This window comes from Polypterus senegalus, chromosome 13 (genome assembly GCF_016835505.1).
Source record: "Polypterus senegalus isolate Bchr_013 chromosome 13, ASM1683550v1, whole genome shotgun sequence".
Taxonomy (NCBI): domain Eukaryota; kingdom Metazoa; phylum Chordata; class Cladistia; order Polypteriformes; family Polypteridae; genus Polypterus; species Polypterus senegalus.
Window position 1 is genome coordinate 110,401,856 of NC_053166.1, and position 21,241 is coordinate 110,423,096.

General features: G+C 37.7%; 1 protein-coding gene across 2 annotated transcripts in view; it reads left to right on the plus strand.

The window, feature by feature from the left end:
- The first annotated feature begins 15,989 nt into the window (after positions 1-15,989).
- ctnna1 (catenin (cadherin-associated protein), alpha 1) overlaps positions 15,990-21,241 on the plus strand; it is a 205,777-nt gene continuing 200,525 nt past the window's right edge. The window contains exons 1-3 of one of the 2 annotated variants that reach the window (XM_039775526.1): positions 15,990-16,154; positions 18,138-18,308; positions 19,988-20,183. In XM_039775526.1, coding sequence (XP_039631460.1) covers positions 18,204-18,308; positions 19,988-20,183 — 301 coding nt within the window. In that variant the 5' untranslated portion in view covers positions 15,990-16,154; positions 18,138-18,203. Of the gene's footprint in view, positions 16,155-16,269; positions 16,423-18,137; positions 18,309-19,987; positions 20,184-21,241 lie in introns of those variants that run through there. The other variant, XM_039775527.1, reaches the window with a different exon arrangement.

Consider the following 21,241-nt stretch of genomic DNA (forward strand, 5'->3'; position numbering starts at 1 on the left):
AACCATTGTTGCCAGCTCCCATTGCCTTCCTGGACTTAAATGGAGAGCGGGACAACTCTAGCTCTCTGTAATGCTGAGCTTGTGCAATCAAACACCACCGCCCTGAGTGTCAGGAACACACACTTCTCCTCTAGGATGTCTGCTTTCTATCTCACACACCTGCCCTCTCTCTTGCTCCTGCCTTCCCTGAAGGTAACCTCTGTTTTGTTTCTTTTTCCATTTCCACCAGGAAACACATGCAGTACACTCAGGTGTGGTGATTAGCAGCTTCCGGTATCAATTACAGGCATGGACAATTCCATACCTGTGCACTTAACTGCGAGAATATCGTGAATGTAATGTATTCTGCGTCCTGTTGGTGTAAACAAAAGCCTGTTTAAGAAGCACATAGTGATTCACACACAGAGTACATAGAAGAACACCCAGAATACAAAGCATTTAACGTGCTACCTTAGTTACAATGGGATTTGAGAAACTAGTAAATTAAATGACTTTAAGATTAAGTTTATGCCATTTTACTTTCATGACAAAATAAAATATGTGATTAAAGTAGAAATTTCGAGATTAAAGTTGACATTTCCACCTTTTTTTTCCACTTTGTCCCTATTTTTTTTTCTTTCTCTTAACCCTAATAAACTTCCATATGACACTCAGATGCTGGGCTGCAACTCAAATTTTCAAGGCAACTTTGATATCTGACCACTTCTTTTTATTTCAGACACTGTGCAACTTTCTGAACTTGAACTTTCGAGTTTCTCCGCCACTCTATGTCACTACAGTAGATCAACTTCCTTTTGTTGTTTATACCACTGTTTAAACCAGCAAATAATGCGTTTTTCCTTGCCTCCACTTGGTATTCGCTGAAATTCTTCTTTTTTTCCTGTGCTTTTGCCATTGTCTTTTCACAAAATGCTGAACTTATGGGGCTATTTATATGGATTTGCACATTCAAAGAGGCATAAATCTGGGAGAAGTCGGGGTGGGGCGGCAGGAGCGTGCACATGTGTTACGTTACACATTGACCAGGATTGTAGCAGAAAAATGTGTAAGTTGTGCATACACACATTTCTGTTTTGTCGATACACCATGTTTTAGTGTGAATTCTATGCACAGCATTATACACCCCCAGGTGAATGTGACACTCTTAGTGTCAATTATAGGGTGACCAGATCTTCAAAGTCCCAAACTGGGAGACTTGTGTACCATGTAAAGCCCATCATCAATTGTTTAATGCATGCTTTATAACATCATCAACTGTAACGGTTCAGAGCATGAACAAAAAAAAAAAATAACACTTTCACAAATGAACATATATGATTCCAAACAGTGCTTGAAGTGGAAACAATTAAGTGGCAGCTCTGTCTGTTTTTGTCTGTTTTCCCTGCTGGTATTTTGACCATGCTATTATATGTATAGAACTGTGAGTTGCGGTTTGGGGGGGGTAGTCATCTTTGGAGTTTTGTACGTATTGTTCTAAATATATTGTGAGGATGTTTCTGTTGGCCAAGCAATGTGTTATTAGATGGGAAAACTATTAAAATATTTGGCATTCTTTACTTAATCATTTGAATGCATAGCCTAAAATTCAACCCCGGGTCCTCCCTGTGTGGAGTTTGCATGTTCTCCCCGTTCCCCGTGTCTGTGTGGGTTTCCTCCAGGTGCTCCGGTTTCCTCCCACAGTCCAAAGACATGTAGGTTAGGTGCATTGGCGATTCTAAATTGTCCTTAGTGTGTGCTTGGTGTGTGTGTGCCTGCCTGCAGTGGGCTGGCGCCTTGCCCAGGGTTTATTTCCTGCCTTGCGCCCTGTGTTGGCTGGAATTGGCTAATGGATGGATGGATGGATGGAATAGCAAATCATTGTGATGTGTAGATAATGAATCTGTCAGGGCGGTTTAGTGTAAGGTGTGGCAGTAGGGGGCGCTTGTGCTCCCTTGAACCCTCAGATACCACACTAGACACCAGGTAAAAGTCCCAGACTCTTTATTAACTTGTAACAATGTGCACAAAGTACTCTCCACACTCCTCACACAAATCACAAACAATACTCTTCCTCTTCGCCCTACTCCCTCCCAGCTCAGCTCAGTGTCTGGACTGGCCCATAGTCCTTTTATATACCCTGACCCGGACGTGTTCCTGCCCAATCAGACCACAGTTCCTTATTCCTTCCGGGTCAGGGTAAACAGTCCTTTTCTTCACCCCGGGAGCACGTTGTTCCTTCCTGTCACGTGACCGTGACATACTTCCAGGTTATAAGGCACACAAGAGCCCACGAGCCCCCCTACAGCGACTCCCAGTGGCCCCCAAGGTATCCAGCATCCTGGCGGCCTGGGGGTGAGGGACGGAGCACGAAGCCGGCAGTCCTCCACAAAGGTAAATAGTACTCTGTGCAATCATACTGTATCTCAATAACCTTGTTTTTCTTTTTTGCATTTTATATTTTTGTATTCGTTTGTATACTTCAATAAGATCACTTAACTTACTTGTTAAGACTTAAATCACATAAAGGAGGAAGATGCATGCAGCATGAGCTGGGCTTGCTGATAAGAACAATTTTAAAGTACAGTGCAACGGATTCAAGATAGCTCAATGAAAATGGCACTGTCTTGACAAAAATTTTGCCAGCTTTCAACAAAATTGGTCAATGGGGGGGCAGTGTTGTTTCATGCAGACTGACAGATGGGCAGACACAGACGAAAAACAGTAACAGCATGAGCAAAACAGACATAGGAAACAGGGAAGGAGGAAAAGGAAACATACAATAATACATGCATTTGTGTTATGTGTTTCCTGAAATCTGTGTAAGGTTAGGAAGTATACCTAATGCAATATTCATCTCTACCTCCTGTTACAGGTGAGTAAACTTGACTTTCCCCTGCCCACACTCTTAAAAATAAAGGTGCCACAGTGGTTCTTCAGAGCGATGCCACAAGGGAACCATTTTTGCTTCTCAAAGGAAGAACCTTTATTTATTTTGATCTGTAACAGGCTCCATACACTGATTTATGAAATACCAAACAGTCATGATTTTAAAAGGACTCTTACTGCATGTGTTCAGTAACACAAGCTGAGTCCAGGTTTTCTTAATTTGTTAATGCCCTTTAGCCTACCGTACATTAAAGATTTCAGGTTTTTTGGGGTGTATTTTCTACATATTAAGAAGTTTTTCAAACCACAAAGAACCACACGCAAAAAAAATGTATCTGAAAAAGATGGCGCTTTGTCAAACAATGTTTCTATGAGGAACCACACAACCCAGTAAAGAACCATCAAATGCTGCTAAATAACCACTACTTTAAAGAGTGCAGTCCTTTACATACACTTGTCAGCCACTTTATTATGTACACCTTGCTAGTACTGGGTTGGACCCCCAATTTATCCTTCAGAACTGCCATAATTCTTGATGACATAGATTCTTCAAGGTGCTGGAAAAATTCCTCAGGGATTTTGGTCCATATTGAAATGATAGCATCATGTAGTTGCTGCAGATTTGTCACTTGCACATTCATGATGTGAATCTCCCATTCCACCACATCTCAAAGATGCTCTATTGGAAGGAGATCAAGTGACTGAAAAGGCCATTTGAGTATAGTGAACTCATTGTCATGTTCAAGAAACCAGTTTCAGATGATTTCAGCTTTGTGGCATAGCTTATTATCCTGATGGGAGTAGCCATCAGAAGATAAAAGCATCAACATGGTCAGCAACAATACTCGGGTAGGCTGTAGAATTTAAATGATGCTGAGTTGGCACTAAGGGGCCCAAAGTGTTCCAAGAAAATATCCCCCACATCATTACACCACCACCACCAGCCTGAACAGTTGATACAAGGCAGGATGGATCCATGTTTTCATATTGTTGACACCAAATTCTGACACAACCATCTAAATATCATAGCAAAAACCGAGACTCATCAGACCAGGCAACCTTTTTCCCATCTTCTATTGTCCAATTTTGGTGAGCCTGTGCAAATTGTAGCCTTAGTGACCTGTTCTTAGCTGACAAGAGTGGCATCCGGTATGATCACCTGCTGGTGTAGCCCATCGGCTTTATGGTTCAACATGTTGTGCATTCAGGGATGCTGCTCTGCATATCTCAGTTGTAATGAGTGATTATTTGAATTACTGTTGCCTTTCTATCAGCACAAACCAGTCTGGCCATTCTCCAATGACCTCTGGTATCAACGAGGCATTTTCACCCAGAGAACCGATGCTCGTGGATATTCTACCTTTTCCGGGCCATTCCCTGCAAACCCTAGAGATGGCTGTGTGTGAAAATCGCAGTAAATCAGCAGTTTATGAAATACTCAGACCACCCAGTCTGGCACCAACAACTGTGCCATGTTCAAAGTCACTTAAATCACCTTTCATCCCCATGCTGATGCTCGGTTTGAACTTCAACAGGTTGTCTTAACAATGTCTATATGCCTAAATGCATTGAGTTGCTGCCATGGCTGATTAGATAGGTGTGTTAACAAGCAGTTGAACAGGTGTACCTAATAAAGTGGCCAGTGAGTGCATGTGCAGGTATCAAAGAGTAATACAGTCCAGTGGCAGAAAAAAAAACTCCAATATGTGAGGAGACTATTGAGAATTGATAACTGAAGAGGCTGTGAGGAATGGAACATGTACCATAGTATTATGTGACAGGAGTGTGATCAGGTGTATTTAAGGACTAAAATAAAGGTAATGCAGTGGTCGATGGTAGTGCTAAAGATATGGCATGTCTCTCCCTCCACAGTTCAGAACTCCCCAACCAAGAATAGGAATGATGAGACAGAAAAGGCTATGCCAATCAGCATTCAGGACCCACAACATTCATATTCCTGCTGAGGACTGGATGGAAGAAGCTCCACTCTTCACTATTATTCTACAGGGCCGTTCTTAGCCATGGGCGAGCATGGCAGTCGCCCGGGACCATGAGACAAAAGAGGTCATTCGAGGTTTTTTTTTTTTTAAGATTGACGCAAGCTACATATCTGTACTACGAAGTTTAATGCTAAGTTTACTGCCCTTTCCCACAGCAGGGACGCTGCAACAGGGAATTAGGGCTTGATGCATTCGCTATGGCCAGGGCCCTGCGCAGGCACAGGCGGAGCCCTGTTATGACACTCCCCCACAAAATTCAATAAACAGAGTGCTCTTGTCGGAGGAAACCATTCCGTTCCAGACCTCGGTGGCATCGTGAGCGTGGGTGCGGACTTCTTCCTGTGTTTTTCTGTAGCATATAATGTTTTCTTCCCTTTTTTGCCTTGGCATTGGCCTTATCGTACTCTGCTCATAACTGCATCTTATTCATGTTAGCAGTTTCGAAAGTAACATATTAATATGAAATGCAGTTATCCATCCGGTGCTGCTAAACGAAAGAAAAAGGTAGACAATGTAGCTTTTATTGAGACAGGAAAAGGAGCTTTGCTGAAATTTGTCATGGCCGAAAAGGTGCATTCTCCTACTGATTCCTTTCAAAAACTGACCAGCAGTAAGCAACGAGCAATATACCAGTTACTGTCGCTGCTGGGGAACGCAGCTTTTCTAAGCTAAAGATAATCAAGAATTACTTCAGGACAACCATGTTACAAAAACGATTGAATGTTTTAGCATTAATGTCCATTGAGCTAGATTGTCCAATCGCTTGATTACTTGGCATTAATTAAAGATTTTGCAAGTGTTAAAGCGTGAAAAGTTGATTTTGTTTCTTGAGCTTTATTCTGGAATGTTCTCTAGCCCAAGTTTTAATTTGGTAGAAAAAAGCAGAAAACGGTAAAAAAAACACACTTTTTAATTGTGACAAAAAAATAAATAAAATGCTCTAAAATTTATAAAAAATATGCACCACTGCACTGCACATTTTGCACATGCTGGGCTTAGCTACATACCTCCAAGCAGTGCCCAGTGGAAACAGTTCAAATCTGGCTGAACTGTAGCTAATACTACACGCATTAGGACCCCCACAGTCTAATTATGCCCAGAGCCCCCAACGTCCTAAGAACGGCCCTGTATTCTACAAGCTATATTTGCTGCTACCAGTGTCCTAATGCATACCCTTCCAAATTACATATTTTCTGTAATAATTTGAATTGCTCCCAATTGGGATCCCAATACTTTGCTATCTTTAATTTTTATTTTTTGCAACAGGCAATATTTTTATATGGTAATTTAGAATATGGTCTAATTCAGTCGTCCAACTTTGAGGCTACAACAGAGAAGACCTGTCTCATCAGCTACACTGAAGGAATCATTTCTGGTTTTCTATTACTACACCAATAAGAAGTAGAAGGTTTTCGCCTAATTAGAGTCTCGTTTCCCTTGCTAATCATTTACAATGAGTTACAACTTCCGTTCTAAAGAATTTTTTTTTCAGTGGCTTCTCCTAACTCCTTCCAAACAGTATGAAAACCTCAAATTCTGCAGCATGTATCAATGACACATACTTGGCTTATAGACTGATATGCAGAAAATCAGTTTAAACTTAAGGGTTTTTCTGAATGACGTCTTCTTTGACATTATCTCCTTCTTAATTGTGAGCCTCCACAGAAGCAATATTTGAAAAGCAGCAACCCCTGGCAGAACTTCAATGAGCTAAATATAAAATATTTTAGTTAAATTGAGGAAGGGATTGAAAAAGATGATTACTTCAGATATGTCACTAAAAAGTGAAACTTGTAATAGACCCAATCCACTTAAATAGTCTGTGAGGTATGTTAAGCAAAAAACTGTCACATTTTTCACTCATTGTCTAAGAATCATATTAAGGCAACTCAACTCAAAATTTTGAAGAAAACAAAGTCTAACTTGATTAGAAGGACAGCTGGTTCCTCAAGGCTTGACTAGCCATACTTCAGCAGCAGTTCCTATCTTTTGTCCTTCCTGTGCTTATTTTACATGGCACCTTTTAAAATATGAACAACTTTCCTTTCACCTTTATCCCTTTGGTATGTCTAATATATTAAATGCAGTAGTATCGTTGTTCAAATTGCTCATAATATTTCACTTACTTTCTGATAATTACTGAGATTATCAATTGTGTAATCATTTGGTAATGATCCTTCTGATCTCCCTTACATCCTTAGCATGTTCAATTCATTTGAGATCCTGTCTGGCAATAGAATTAATCGGGCAACGTTTGTTCTCCTTAGATTAAATTCTTTATTCTGTCAGCTAGGCTTCCTGCTATATGTTATTTTGACTAACTTATTGACATATTTGGGCATCAACATTTATCTTTTTCTGTAGGGCATTGCTTCATCTAATTACTGATGTACTGTCAAAGAATGCCTTTCTCTACTCTTATCTTGACTATTATGCAGCAGAGATTATTTTGTCTGGGTGCCATCACTGCAAAACTAAGATTAGATTCTTGTTAGAAATTTCCTGACTCACTCCCTGCAAACTTCTGGAAATCATTTCTTAAATCTGCCCTTACTGGACATTTCAGTATTACGGATCTATGGATCATCTGGCTCCAATATAGAGAAGTGACAAGCTTTTGTTTGTTTGATAGGGAATTGTTTGGAAAGTAGTCTGACCTCTCTCTCTGGTCTACACAGATATCAATAACTTTCAGTCCTTAAGGAACCCCTTTACAGGGCAATTTTTTCTGAGGGTGGATTTTATGGGTTTTTATTGCTTTCTGTCACTGTTCCTTTTTCCATGATTGTTTTTCTTTCCTATTGAAGCAAACAAAATAAATATTAATATATTAATAATTAACTTTATATTATAGGCAGTGGCACAGTGGTAATGCTGCTGCTTTGCAACAAGGAGGATGGGGTTTAAGCTCAGAGTTTATATGTTCTCTCTGTGTCCTTGTAGGTTTACTTCATGGCTCTGGTTTCCTCCAATAATTCAAATATTTCCAGGTTAGAAGAAATTGAGATGGCAAATTGTCCCCTGATGTCTGTGTGTGTGTGCGTGTGGGTATGTGTGTGTGTGTGGGGGTGTGGGCGTGTGTGTGTGAGGGGGTGTGTACGTGAATTCAGCCTGTAATAGGCTAGTACCCTGGTCATAGACTGTTCCTGCCTTGCACCCAATGCTTGCTGAGCTAGGCATCAGTTTTCCCATGACTCTGCTTTAAATTACTGTATTTGGAAGATGGATGGATGGATTTATATAATAGGTTCAGACGAAATATAGTCACAAGTTCAAAGATTGACCCTCAAAGTGAGGGCTTATAAATGCTGTATATGGTCCTGTTTAAAAGAGAAGGCTTGTATATGACTGTAGGTGACTTAGTTCAGTGGTTTTCAAGTTCAGTCCTAGGGGGCCCCATGACTACAGGTTTTTATTCCAACCAATTTCACAATCAGTGTGTCATACTTAACTTTAATTTGTTGCATTGTTTAGTTATCTGCCATAGTTTTAAATGAGTACATTTCTTTTGCCATTTTCATTTTAATCCATGCATTTCTGAAGAGTTTGCGCCTTTAATGGTTGTATCCAAATGCTTCACTGGCATGTCACTTGTCTCCTCATTAACAAGTGTGTTTTATAAATAGGTAGATATGTGAATATGTCATTGGAGTAATTGCTCTCCTTCAGTATTCAGTGCTGTCATCATTTGGACACAATTAAATGAAAAAACACGATAGAAAGGGGTAAATTAAAAGGAAAATTGCTAAAGAAACTTAAGAATTGAATGTTTTGGCAAAAACACAAATAATTCAGGATTTCTGAAATAAAAGGACAGCTGACTAAACATTGACATCAATTAAAAATAAAAATGATAAACTTATTGTGAAGCTGGCTGGAATAAAAACCCACATCCACAGGGATCTGCTAGGACTGAACTTGGGATAAAGATATGTCACATTCAATGTTATCTTCTTTTACAGACCTTGGAAATATCCCCATAAAAGATTCATGTAGATTGCAATAGATCTTGTCTTGTGAGAGGTGTAGTCTTTTGTTCTTCAAAGTTGGGCAGAAACTATGCAAAGTGATAAGCTAAAACCATATTTTCTATTAAATAATGAATTGAGATTCAGAACTATGTGTGGTGGGGTAGTTAGATCATTATGCTACCACAAAGAAGTGCAGCCATAATTAACTAACTGTATGTTCAAATGTCTAAATGAAAAGCATGGCATAAACTTAATATGATGGTCAAAAATTGATTTAGCCAAACTCAGACAATGTCTTACTTGCCAGACTATTTTCCACTTATCAACCCAAGCATTGGTAAATTCATGAGATTGGTCAAAGGCTTTTGGTCTAGACTGCATGCACAGCTGATGTTGCAGGGCTTATTATTGAAAAAAATGTTTCCGGTGAAAGTTGATGAACACTCATACTGCATTAACGTCACAGAAAGCCATTGACTACCTTTTTCTATGCATGTGATATGGTTCAATGAAAATGCATCAGTTTTCATATGTGCAGAATCCCAAAATGTCTTGTGATCAAGTGTTCTTAAATATATAACCCCTAACTAAGCTATGCAGAAAGTTAAAGAAAGGCTAAAAAAATGAAAGGAGGCCCACATGAGACAAAACTGATAAACATTTCTCTTTAAATTCTAAATAACACCCGATGTAACTACTTTCTGGATAGAAAATTAAAATCACACATAGACCTTATATATCTTTGGCTAAAAAAGCCTGTTCATGGAGCTTTAGGGCCATTGAAACATGTCTAAGTCCTGCAAGTTAAAAACTGCCATTGGGATCTCATTTTTACACTAGTAGAAAAAATGTCTCTGTGTCATTTACTGTTAGCTTGAAGAATTGGTGTATTATTGAAAGACTCCTAGACCACTAAAGACCTTGTTTTGTACAACAAAATAAAAATGAGCAGATATAAAGTAGCTTTATCAAATAGCAGCACTAGAAGTGACTAAAACATTACAATCCCATTATCATCATCATCATGAGTAGAGCATGTGCATATTTACTGGTGGATGAACTAGGAGAGAAATGCTGTAGTAGCACCCTCACTTCTAATAGTCATTTACTACAGCATTCCATCTGATTGCCTTAGTTTCATCCATCCATCCATTATCCAACCCGCTATATCCTAACTACAGGGACATGGGGATCTGCTGAAACCATTCCCAGCTAACACAGGGCGCAAGGCAGGAAACAAACCCCAGGCAGGGCGCCAGCCCACCACAAGATTGCCTTAGTTTGTTCCACCAAAATAAAGGTTTTTTATATTACTCCTGATTAGATGTATATTGAAAGGGACTGTAGTATGTCACTATTTTTAATGCACATATTAATAAATGATAAATTATGATGAATAAAACGTTTTGGGCCAGTTTCCCACAACATATCTAATACATATACTACTCCCATATTTTGCTTCTACCACTTCAACTGGTATGATCAATGATGAATTCACCTCTGACCATCAGTATGGGCTTTCCATAACAATTGAGGAGGCTACACACAGGGAAAGCCATGGAGACAAGACAGAGTTAGTCCTCAAGTAGTTAAAGCTTGTGCTGACCACTTTTGTGGTATCTTCTGTTACCTGTTCAACCAGTTACTGAGGCTCCAGACATACTTCTATTGTGGAAAACATCCTGTATTGTTCATGTTCCAAAGAAAGTAGAAGATTCCTCTTCATCTAATGACTATAGACAAGTAGCCCTTGCTTTTCACATAATGATGACCTTCAAGAGGCAATTCCTGGACTATGTAAAATTTCTTGTGAAGGACCAGTTTGGCCCACTGAAGTTTGTCTATGTGACACAGATTAGAGTAGAAAATGTAATTATTTATTTGCTTCACAAGGCTTATTTCCATCTGTAAGTATTATTATTTTTTTTTATTTCTGCAGTGCCTTCAATGCCATCTGGTATTGTCAAGTGAATAAGCTCCAGGATATGCAAGTGAATGAGTATCTATCTATCTATCTATCTATCTATCTATCTATCTATCTATCTATCTATCTATCTATCTATCTATCTATCTATCTACATTTTATTAACACCATTTATTATTATATATTCATACACTTTTGCATATTTATTAGGTAATCTTAAGAGTGTGCAATTTTGGAAGCTCACTATTTAGGGGAACATGTTCTTATTTACAGAAGGAAAGCAGGGTTTTAGTAAATTATGCATGTTAGAAGTCTGAAAGTGTTGTTCAGTTTCATTCTCTGGCAGTGTTTTCTCTGCATTAAGGACAGGTGGGCATTGCCCAGATGGCATTTTTGTACAAGAATTAAATAGGAAACTCACATCAGTTAACTTAATATAATGTTAAATTGTTTATAGAAAATTCAACTTAGTAAAGATATTTTCCAATGTATCATGATATGATAAATGCAATTTCTTATCTAGAAACATATTTCTTTTTGGACTATGTAAAACTTTCTTTGTGTCTAATGTTTCCAGAGAGTTGGGCTCCCTGCAGTGTCCTTGACATACCTTTCCTTCTCTATGCATGTGAAGCCTGAACTTTTCCATTCTACCTTGGAACTTGAAGCCAAGAGCCCATAAAGGGATCCATTCATTGAGTTTTTTAACAATGCAATTTAAAAGGATATGTAAACCTGCACATGTTAGTATTTTGTAGTAATTGTCATCATCATCATAAATTAAGTTGATTATTTATGCATAATACAATTTAACACATTGCCAAATGAACAAAAGTGGTACATTTACAAATATTCATTTGTGGTTTTTCTTTCAATTTGAAGTAATTGATGCTGATGTTGGACACCTTTTAATACCATCATTATTATTATTACTGGTACAAAAGGAACAACAAAGATGAAGTTAATAAAACTGGATACAAACAAATATCAAACATTAAACATCAAAGTAATAAATTAATATAAGAAACAAAAAGTTTGGAATTAGAATACAAAACCACAAGCAGGAATATTAAAACACACACACATGCATCACTCACACACACACAAAAGCTACAAGAGTTAGATAAGCAAATAACATAATTTGTTTAAAGTGCCATGTAGGAATATCAACAAAAATGTGAAAAAGCCCACAAGAATGATTGTCTGTTAAAGAGGACCTAACTGAGTTATTGGTTGTTCAGCTAGTTCAGATCTCTTTATAAAGATCAACTGTATTGTGGAGAATGATCAGAAAAATAAGACCGAAATTTATTATTGTTTTAGAACCAAACACTTGATGGGCAATAGACATTCAATTTGTGTTTGCAGAATATAAGAAAAACTCTGTTGATGGATCTTCATTTTGTGTTATTTTTTTGTTATGGTTTTATTTGGTGGATATTTTATTATCACTGGTGCTAATATTCTAATACATTGTGAAACAGAGCTTCTCTCCTTCATGTAAAGTTTATTTGAGTCTAGTCTCAGTGAAGCCAGATATGTAACATGTATTTCTGGAGACAACCATGAGTGAATTTTGCTTAAAACTGGGTGAGAACAATTAGACAACTCACTGACTGTCACATTTCTAATCCTATCCAGTGCCTCATGAAGGCAGTGCTTAAAGTACAGGCAGTGATTTTAAACTGCAAAGAGCAGAGGTTCCCTTGTTAACCTGGTCTGACAGACAGCAAGCTTCTGATTATGATGAACTATTTAAAACCAGAAAGCCTCCTAAAAAAACTATTAACCCTGTTAAACCCAATTATTTAAAAAAATAGCACTTTTTTTCACCTTTCAGATGTTGTTGTAGGAGGTCTCTGATGTAGAAATTAAAGAGTTTTCAAATTTCTGTTGTTTCAGTTAAATTTTAGGGAAATGTAATATTGCAACGTTAGGCCTATTTAGGAGCAGAATTTCCGTATTTCTTCTCACACTGTCTAAACAAACATAAAGAACAACTAAGGGTTTAATTGTAGGTTTGACTGATTATGTACCCCATACGACTATATTATGGATAACAGTTACATTTTTATTAATTATAATTTATTCATAATAATCATTGAATAATAATTATTATTAATTCAAAAACAGGAGAAAATTGTATTTAGAAATTAATTCAGCTTAATGGAAACTGTAATAGACACCCAGTGTTTAACAGTATTCATTACACCTGAGAAGCAGAGACAGACATTGCACTTGCTGCATAATGTGTGGGTGTGTTGGCGTCCCCTTGTTGTCTTCACAGGGAGATGTGCAAGCATGTTGTGGATGCACAGATGATCTCTTGGCAGCAGTCCCATTTAGTGGACTCCCATCACCTGAGAATAGTCTCATTCAAAGAGCTTCTTGATACCTGTGTTCCTGGGATCTTAATTTAAACCCAAGTCCCCCCCCCCCCAGACCTCTTACATCCTCACATTTAAGAGCATTATCACCTGTCCCTAATCTATGCAACAACCACTTCCCCTAAACATTCCAAAACATTCAGAACTTGTTTCTGCCTAATGCAACAAACACCTCTTTGGGCAAAGAATGTCTAAAAATAATTCCAGGATTAGTATTTTTTAAAATAAGATACAGATAGAGTTTTAAATACTGCTACAGAAAGAGTTTAAAATACTGCAACCAGAAATAATGTATTCCTTAATTTAATTTTGGTCAAAACTGCAAATTGTAACAAAGAAAATTGTGGAAGAAAAATGAGATTAAGGGGTCACATAGTCATTCAGGGGTAACATATTGTGCAAAAAGTGTTTCAGTATGCTTTCCACATTAAAAACACAGCATCTATTTTAGAAGTAGCATGAAGGGTTAATAAATATACTCTAATGTTGTTCAAGCATATCAGGAAACCCAATAAAGGTCATCTGAACAACAAGTAACAAGAATGTTTTATGAGATGCTTTGAAGAAGTGGGCAACTGTCTAATTTGATTAATATATTACACAATAACTAAGTATCTACTATATTTCGGGCATTTTACTTATTTGAATGTTGCTATATCCAGTTAAATAAAACAAGTAGATGAACTTCATGGAAAGTTTGCAGGTAGAATGAGTTCATGGCCAAATGGACAGATGTATATACACATTTACTATCCAAAAGAATTGCAAGGCTAAACAATAGGACCCGTTGACTTTGTAAATGTGGTTGTTTTGAACACAACCATTTACAGGTATTAGGAGAGATAGTTAATGTAAGTTAATGTAATTTTACAACAGTGGGTCAAGGTTCAACATATAAATGTGGCTTGTATGTGCAGAGAGAACATTGCACATGTTAAAAATAAACATAACCTATTGCCAGGGAAAAAACGTTCTGTAACATCAGGTTATACACATTGGCATTTGAAGATATTAATTGTCTAGTGGTATGTGTAAGTAATAAGTTGTTGCAGGTGCTGTGTGTACTCTCTGTTTTTCAGTGTTAAAATGATAATGTATGATTTGATGTACGCCTGAAAGAACTGGCATCTATATGCGTGAAAATATGAGCTGTAAAATATGCATTTGAAGTAGACAGTGTGTCACACCCTGTCAAAAAGTCTGCCATTAAAAGAGCTAATAACAAAGAGCCCCAGGAGATGCAGATTTCAGTAAACAAGACACCTAAATCAACAAATCTGCCTAATGGTACCTGTAAAATCATGGACAAGGCCACACAGAACCCACCTTCTGACTGCATGACGAAATGAGTAACTAAAGGAAGTTAATATTACTGTCATTATCAATATTTATCATTAAGCTGCAGTTATCTTGTGCTACTGAGCTTCTGAATGGATAACAGCAATTTTAGCTTTTATTTTGTTCTTAATTTAATATCAAGTGTTTTGTTCAGTTTCTTTTTGCTCTTTTCTTGAATCCCTGTTGGTTGAAAATGCACAGACTGGAGAAATTAATTTGGGAAGAAGCCCAGTGCATGTAACCTTTGTAGCAGCAGATTTCACTACAAACGTTTTAATAGGTTGTCCTCAGACATGTATTCTCATTTGAGAATCACATCTGGCGCCATAAGACTAATTGCATGCCATCTACTTCTTTGGCCATAAAGCAATAGCCAGCTACCGCTCCAGTCTTCCACATGGCTCCAAACACCTTTCCTTTGCTGTGTCCACTGCCCACACATTCATGCTGCTGACTCTGCCTCACATTGCTCACATGGAGAGCGAGACAAAACCTTCTGCACTAATTCTCCTCAACTCATTGAGGTGTATTCAACCAGGATCCTTTCTGAGATTTAAGCAGAGGAGCAGGGCACATAAGCACTGTCTTATAAGTGCTTGATTGTCTCTCTCTGTTTCGCTTTTACACACTCACTCACTCAGTCACATACACTGTGATGCTCCTGCAGATGGCTCCACCACTGCTGACAGCTTCTTTCACTCAGATCCCTGTGATCCCACCAGAATTTTCATTCTGTAGATGACCCTGTTATTTAATAATAATAATAATAATAATAATAATAATAATAATAATTATAAGAAGAAGAAGAAGAAGAAAAAGAAGAAGACGGATATTGCGCCACCTTTTTCATGTTATTTTCTAACTCACTTAATCCAGATCAGGGTTGCACGGTGCTGGAGCATATTCCTGCTAGCACAGATATGCAAATTACAGATTTCATATGAGTAATATATACTTTAATATACAATTTTATTTCTGTTCTTTTACATCCATTTTTTTTTATTAATCTTAATCTAGAGCATTATGTGGTTGTGTCATACACTGTATTGTTCCTCAGTTTGGTATGATTTTTGCATGACCAGACCAAGCAGCAAATACTCTCATTATACTATAAGATATTGTGGTAGTGAGCTGAATTGGTTCAAACAATTATGAAATTAAAATAAAAACGCCATGGCAAAAACAACGCGAGGTCCACAATAAAAAGTCACTGATCTTATGTGAAAATAATTTATTTTTAAGTCATCCTTTCCAGGAAATCAAATATTTTTCTCGATAAATTTCTGTTCAAGTGACTCTTGGCTCTGTTTATTTTGTCACGGTGTTTCTCGTTTTATTCCTTTACTCCTTCTTTCTTTAAGCCCCTCCTCCACTAAAAACAAAACAAAACAAAAATACCCACGGAAAGAATCGAGAAGTATCTTAGGGATTTCCTCGCCCCGGATATGACGTTTTGAGATAAGTTATTTTGCATAAAAGCACCGCCCTAGTACACCTGATAGCTGGGTGTGGTCTAGCGTGGGGTGTTCATTGTCTCTAGTGACTTCGTCACGGTTGCTTGTTTTGTAGCTGTGCTGGGATTTGGCGATACTCCCTCTGTGATCCCAGATTCAGTTCACTCTCGTCTCAGATAACGCGCGTACATTTAGGTTTGAATTTGCTGTGAACGGTAAGTTCTCTGTTAAGTAAAGTTTCGTGATATTTTTTTTTTCGTTTCGACGGTTATTGTGTAAATAGAGGAGTGTTCATGTGTAGGTGTCGGGAGTTAGTTGTAAGAGCTTGTCTGATCCTGTTTCCTCTCTAAACTGGAAGTTTTGATCGTTGAAAAGACCAAGGGAGGAGTGAAACGATAGCTAATTAGAGAGCGGTGGAAAAAGTTTTACGAAATATTCGACTTCGAATCTTTGTGTTTTGTTCCTATATAAAGATATAAAGCGGTAAGTGTTTTGCTGGTCTGTTTCTATCTTTCAGCCGGATTTCTCACTTTTCACCCTGGAAACTTCCAGCGGAATATACAAGTGGTGTTCATCCATGTTGGACATGGGTGTGTACATTTACAACTCGACCCCATTCTTTTTTTTTTTTTTTAAAAGGACGGTTTAAGCTTGGTATAGTGTAAAGACGTAAATGATCTCAGTTGTACATTTTAATTTTGATTCGTTGTCCGAACGGTTAAGTATGCTTTTTAACGAGGCAGGCAGCGCCACATTGAGAAATGACCCCCGCCACTCCATGCACATAACCCCCGCCCCGCTTGTGTCCGCTTTAGTTCGGCGTAATGACGCTGGAATGTCGGAATGTTAACAGGGCCTTATCATTGTGGTAGAGAGGTGTAGAGGGATCTGCACTTCCACGCATATTACCAAAGTAAACGTAGAGCTTTCAGTGCTTCGTTATTTAATTTGAAATCGATAGTTTTAATAATGTGAATTACAGACGTAGTTTGTGGTTGAACTGGAGTGGGACTGGCACCCAAGTACACGTTGAGTATGCTGGGTTGCATCGTCGCTGCACCACCCCTTGTTTTTATCCCAGCGTTGTTTCATTAACTTTAAGGCCATGAATGAACTCGGTATCTTGGAATTAAGTTTTCCTAAAGCTCTGGTTCTGGCCAGTCGTACCTCCAATGAAAGGCATCATGTCTTCCATTATACTGAAGTGCGCGTTTGGGTAAACAGTTATTCCTCAGTAGTGTGGGTTTTTTTTTTTTTTTCTTCTTCTTTTTCATACATTTTACATTCATATCTCAAGTGGAATCTGTTCATGCAGAGCGATAATTTTTATTAGGTTGTTTTTTTTCCTTATGACACATTTTGTGGTTAGATGGAGAGTAATCTCTCTTTAGTTATACTTTTCAAACCTGTAACAGCCCTTGTATATGATTGACCTTGAATGAATGTGCCTGGTAGCTAATAATTATATTCTAGTTGTACTTAACTCGGATTGATTGTTAATAGCACATGGCTGTGAGAGACTATTTTATATATTAAAAATATTTAAAAAAGACTGTTCGATTGTACAGTGCTATATGTAACTGCTTCAGGAATGTCAGTTTTGAGAGAACATAGCTAGTACAGTGGCATCACAACTTTCAACTTGTATTCTGTTTGCTTTTAACTTTGTTATAGAATTTGTTAACCTATCAACATGCTCGTGAATATGAATCTGTTTTAGCCAGCATCCCTAGATGCTTTCCATGTATAATTTGTATTGTCAAGGATTCCTTATGACACATGATTTTGATGCACTGTATAAATTAGAGGAAAAATGCACCATTTTCATCATAGGTTTTATGCTCATTGACTTCCTAAACAGTGTGGGAAATGAAATTGTTTGAGCCTATATATTTGTAAGCATTTAATAAATTTTACATGAAGAGACCTGACACACAGTTCTCAGTATGATGTGTTAACTGCTGGATCTCCTTGTTTTTATTTTGTGATATTTCTCAACATAAAGCTGAAATCTATTTTGTGACTTTCAATAAACTCTTGACTTGATGATATAAAAAGAAGTTCCTGTTTCTAAATCCCATACCCTGTTGTTACTTTTTCTGGCAGCACATTGTTTTTCTTGCTACTTAACCCTTAATGTAAAAGGCCACAGTGAATCTTTTGACTGTGAATTGATATTTTCCTTCTCTTTTTTTCAGGCATATTTAACGTTGACTTGAGTGTGCTAAGCTTCATTTTCAGTCTGCAGAATTTTTGCAGTCAGAATGACGAGTATTAACACGCCAAACATTAATTTTAAATGGGATCCAAAAAGTTTGGAGATTAGGACTTTGGCTGTTGAGCGTTTGCTGGAGCCATTAGTAACACAGGTAAAAAAAAAAATGCATATTTATATAGGTGTGTTAACAATCAGTTTTACCCCTTAATTGTTGCATATATTGTTTAAGCCAGTGCTTTGTGAACATACAGTGTAACATCAGTCTCTTTCAGTGTATACCATTGCACAATTGGTGTCTTAAAATGTGGAAATGTTTATCCAAAATGTACTTAATGTGCAATTATAAAGGGGGCATATTTGTAGCTTGAGTTGCTGTCAAGTGTGTAACTGATGTGCAAATAGTTTAACTATCATAAATAAAAGGCAATTGAGTGCAGTCTCTCAAAAATATGAGCAGTTTATTCTACTAGACAAATATGTAAGGAATATTTTACTTTGACAAATAGATATTTTATCAGGTAAAATAACCAAAAGTTGCAGGCTTTTTATTATGGTTAATAGAAAATAATACATTTGTGTGCCTGTGTCTGTTTTCATTATGGATTTAACACCCTGACAGTTCTATGAAAGGGACAGTAGTTTAGCACTTGCTGATCAAATTTCCTAGGTTCCTATTCTATTTCCAGGCATCCAAGTGTGAAATTTGCTGTTCTCCATGTTTCTCAGTGGGTTTACCTGATAAATCCCCAAAGTGAAGTATTCCTACATCCTATCCAGGGTTTCTATTTTATTTTTTCCCCCCTCGGCACCATTCTATCTGGATTGTCTTGGGTCCCCATTTCATGAAATTCGGAACCTAATTTGACAGTGTTGACCGTGTTATGCTATCCATGTGATATTTTGACAAAATATACACTAACAATGTGCATGCTGTGCCTATTTTTCAGAAGGAAGCTCAAACTTGCTTTTTGGAAACCACCTTATTTAGCCTTAGCATGAACATGGATCTAAAAATTAATGTTGGCGCTGTCTTAAGCCATCTCTATTTTACATTTTGATTGCATTGATCCAAAGACACAGTAAATAAAAGATGACTAAGAATAACTCGGAACCTTTAGTGCTCAAAATGTGGATGGGCAGTAGGTTCTAATAATTTAAGGTCATAACTGGCCACTTAATTTTTGGGCTAAGGTTAACCTTTTAGTGGAAACTTTGGGATATGTGGGGTGTTTGGTAGTTTTAATCCTACAGTAAAATAAGAACTCGCTTGGATTGACAAACTTTGCATTTGATCTTTTTGAATTTCTTAAGCCTCTTATCAATATATTTTTCTTGGCAAACTAAGAGTAGTCCATCCCACTTTACCTTCCATACAGTGGAGCAAGCAAGATTTCGGCCTTGACCATGAAATTTAGAGCACTGTTCATGGAGGGGTGATTTGGGCATCTAGCAACATCTGTATTTGATGTAATGTATACAATCAAACCAAACCAACACCTCTCCCCTTCTTGTATTACAGCTTGATAATGTAATGGCATATCATGTTAATACTGTGTGGCTAATCCTGGGTGGGGAATGCAGAGTGCCATTCTTTTGTTTATAATTATTGCATTCTGATATTTTTGACTGAACAGAAATTTTGCTATCATAGTAATTTTTTGGCCTATCCTGAAAAATTTGCTATTATGGGAACTATAGAGAAGCTGTTCACTCTCTCAAAGGGATATCTGTAAAGCATTTTTGAAAAACTATTAAGTCTACAAAATTAACAAAGGTGTGTGTGTTTGTTTTTTGTTTTTTTTAAAATATATATAAATACTACTGTTAAAGGTGACCACATTGGTGAATTCCAGCAATAAAGGGCCCTCAAATAAAAAGAAGGGACGTTCAAAGAAAGCCCATGTACTGGCTGCCTCAGTTGAGCAGGCAACTCAAAACTTCTTGGAGAAAGGAGACAAAATTGCAAAAGAGAGCCAGTTTCTACAGGAAGAGCTAACTGCAGCAGTTGACGATGTTCGGAAACAGGGTACGTTTACATTGTCTGCTTATTCATAATCTGTTTGAACTGGGGTGATAATCATATAATTCAATCTATTAGACAATTATTGGGTTATGTTTTGAAAGGTATAAGTACTTTTTAATAGCAAAATACAGGAGCAAGGTGTTATACAGGGTGGGCTATTTATATGGATACACCTTAATAAAATCGGAATGGTTGGTGATATTAACTTCCTGTTTGTGGCACATTAGTATATGTGAGGGGGGAAACTTTTCAAGATGGGTGGTGACCATGGTGGCCATTTGAAGTCGGCCATTTTGGATCCAACTTTTGTTTTTTCAATAGGAAGAGGGTCATATGACACATCAAACTTCTTGGGAATTTCGCAAGAAAAACAATGGTGTGCTTGGTTTTAACATAACTTTATTCTTTCATGAGTTATTTACAAGTTTCTGACCACTTATAAAATGTGTTCAATGTGCTGCCCATTGTGTTGGATTGTCAATGCAACCCTCTTCTCCCACTCTTCACACACTGATAGCAACACCGCAGGAGAAATGCTAGCACAGGCTTCCAGTATCTGTAGTTTCAGGTGCTGCACATCTCGTATCTTCACAGCATAGACAATTGCCTTCAGATGACCCCAAAGATAAAAGTCTAAGGGGGTCAGATCGGGAGACCTTGGGGGCCATTCAACTGGCCCATGACGACCAATCCACTTTCCAGGAAACTGTTCATCTAGGAATGCTCGGACCTGACACCCATAATGTGGTGGCGCACCATCTTGCTGGAAAAAGTCGGGGAAAGTGCCAGCTTCAGTGCATAAAGAGGGAAACACATCATCATGTAGCAATTTCACATATCCAGTGGCCTTGAGGTTTCCATTGATGAAGAATGGCCCCACTATCTTTGTACCCCATATACCACACCAAAGCATCAATTTTTTTGTTCCAACAGTCTTGGAGGGATCTATCCAATGTGGGTTAGTGTCAGACCAATAGCGGTGGTTTTGTTTAACTTCACCATTCACATAGGTTTGCCTCCTCACTGAACAAAATCTTCTGTGTAAACTGAGGGTCCTGTTC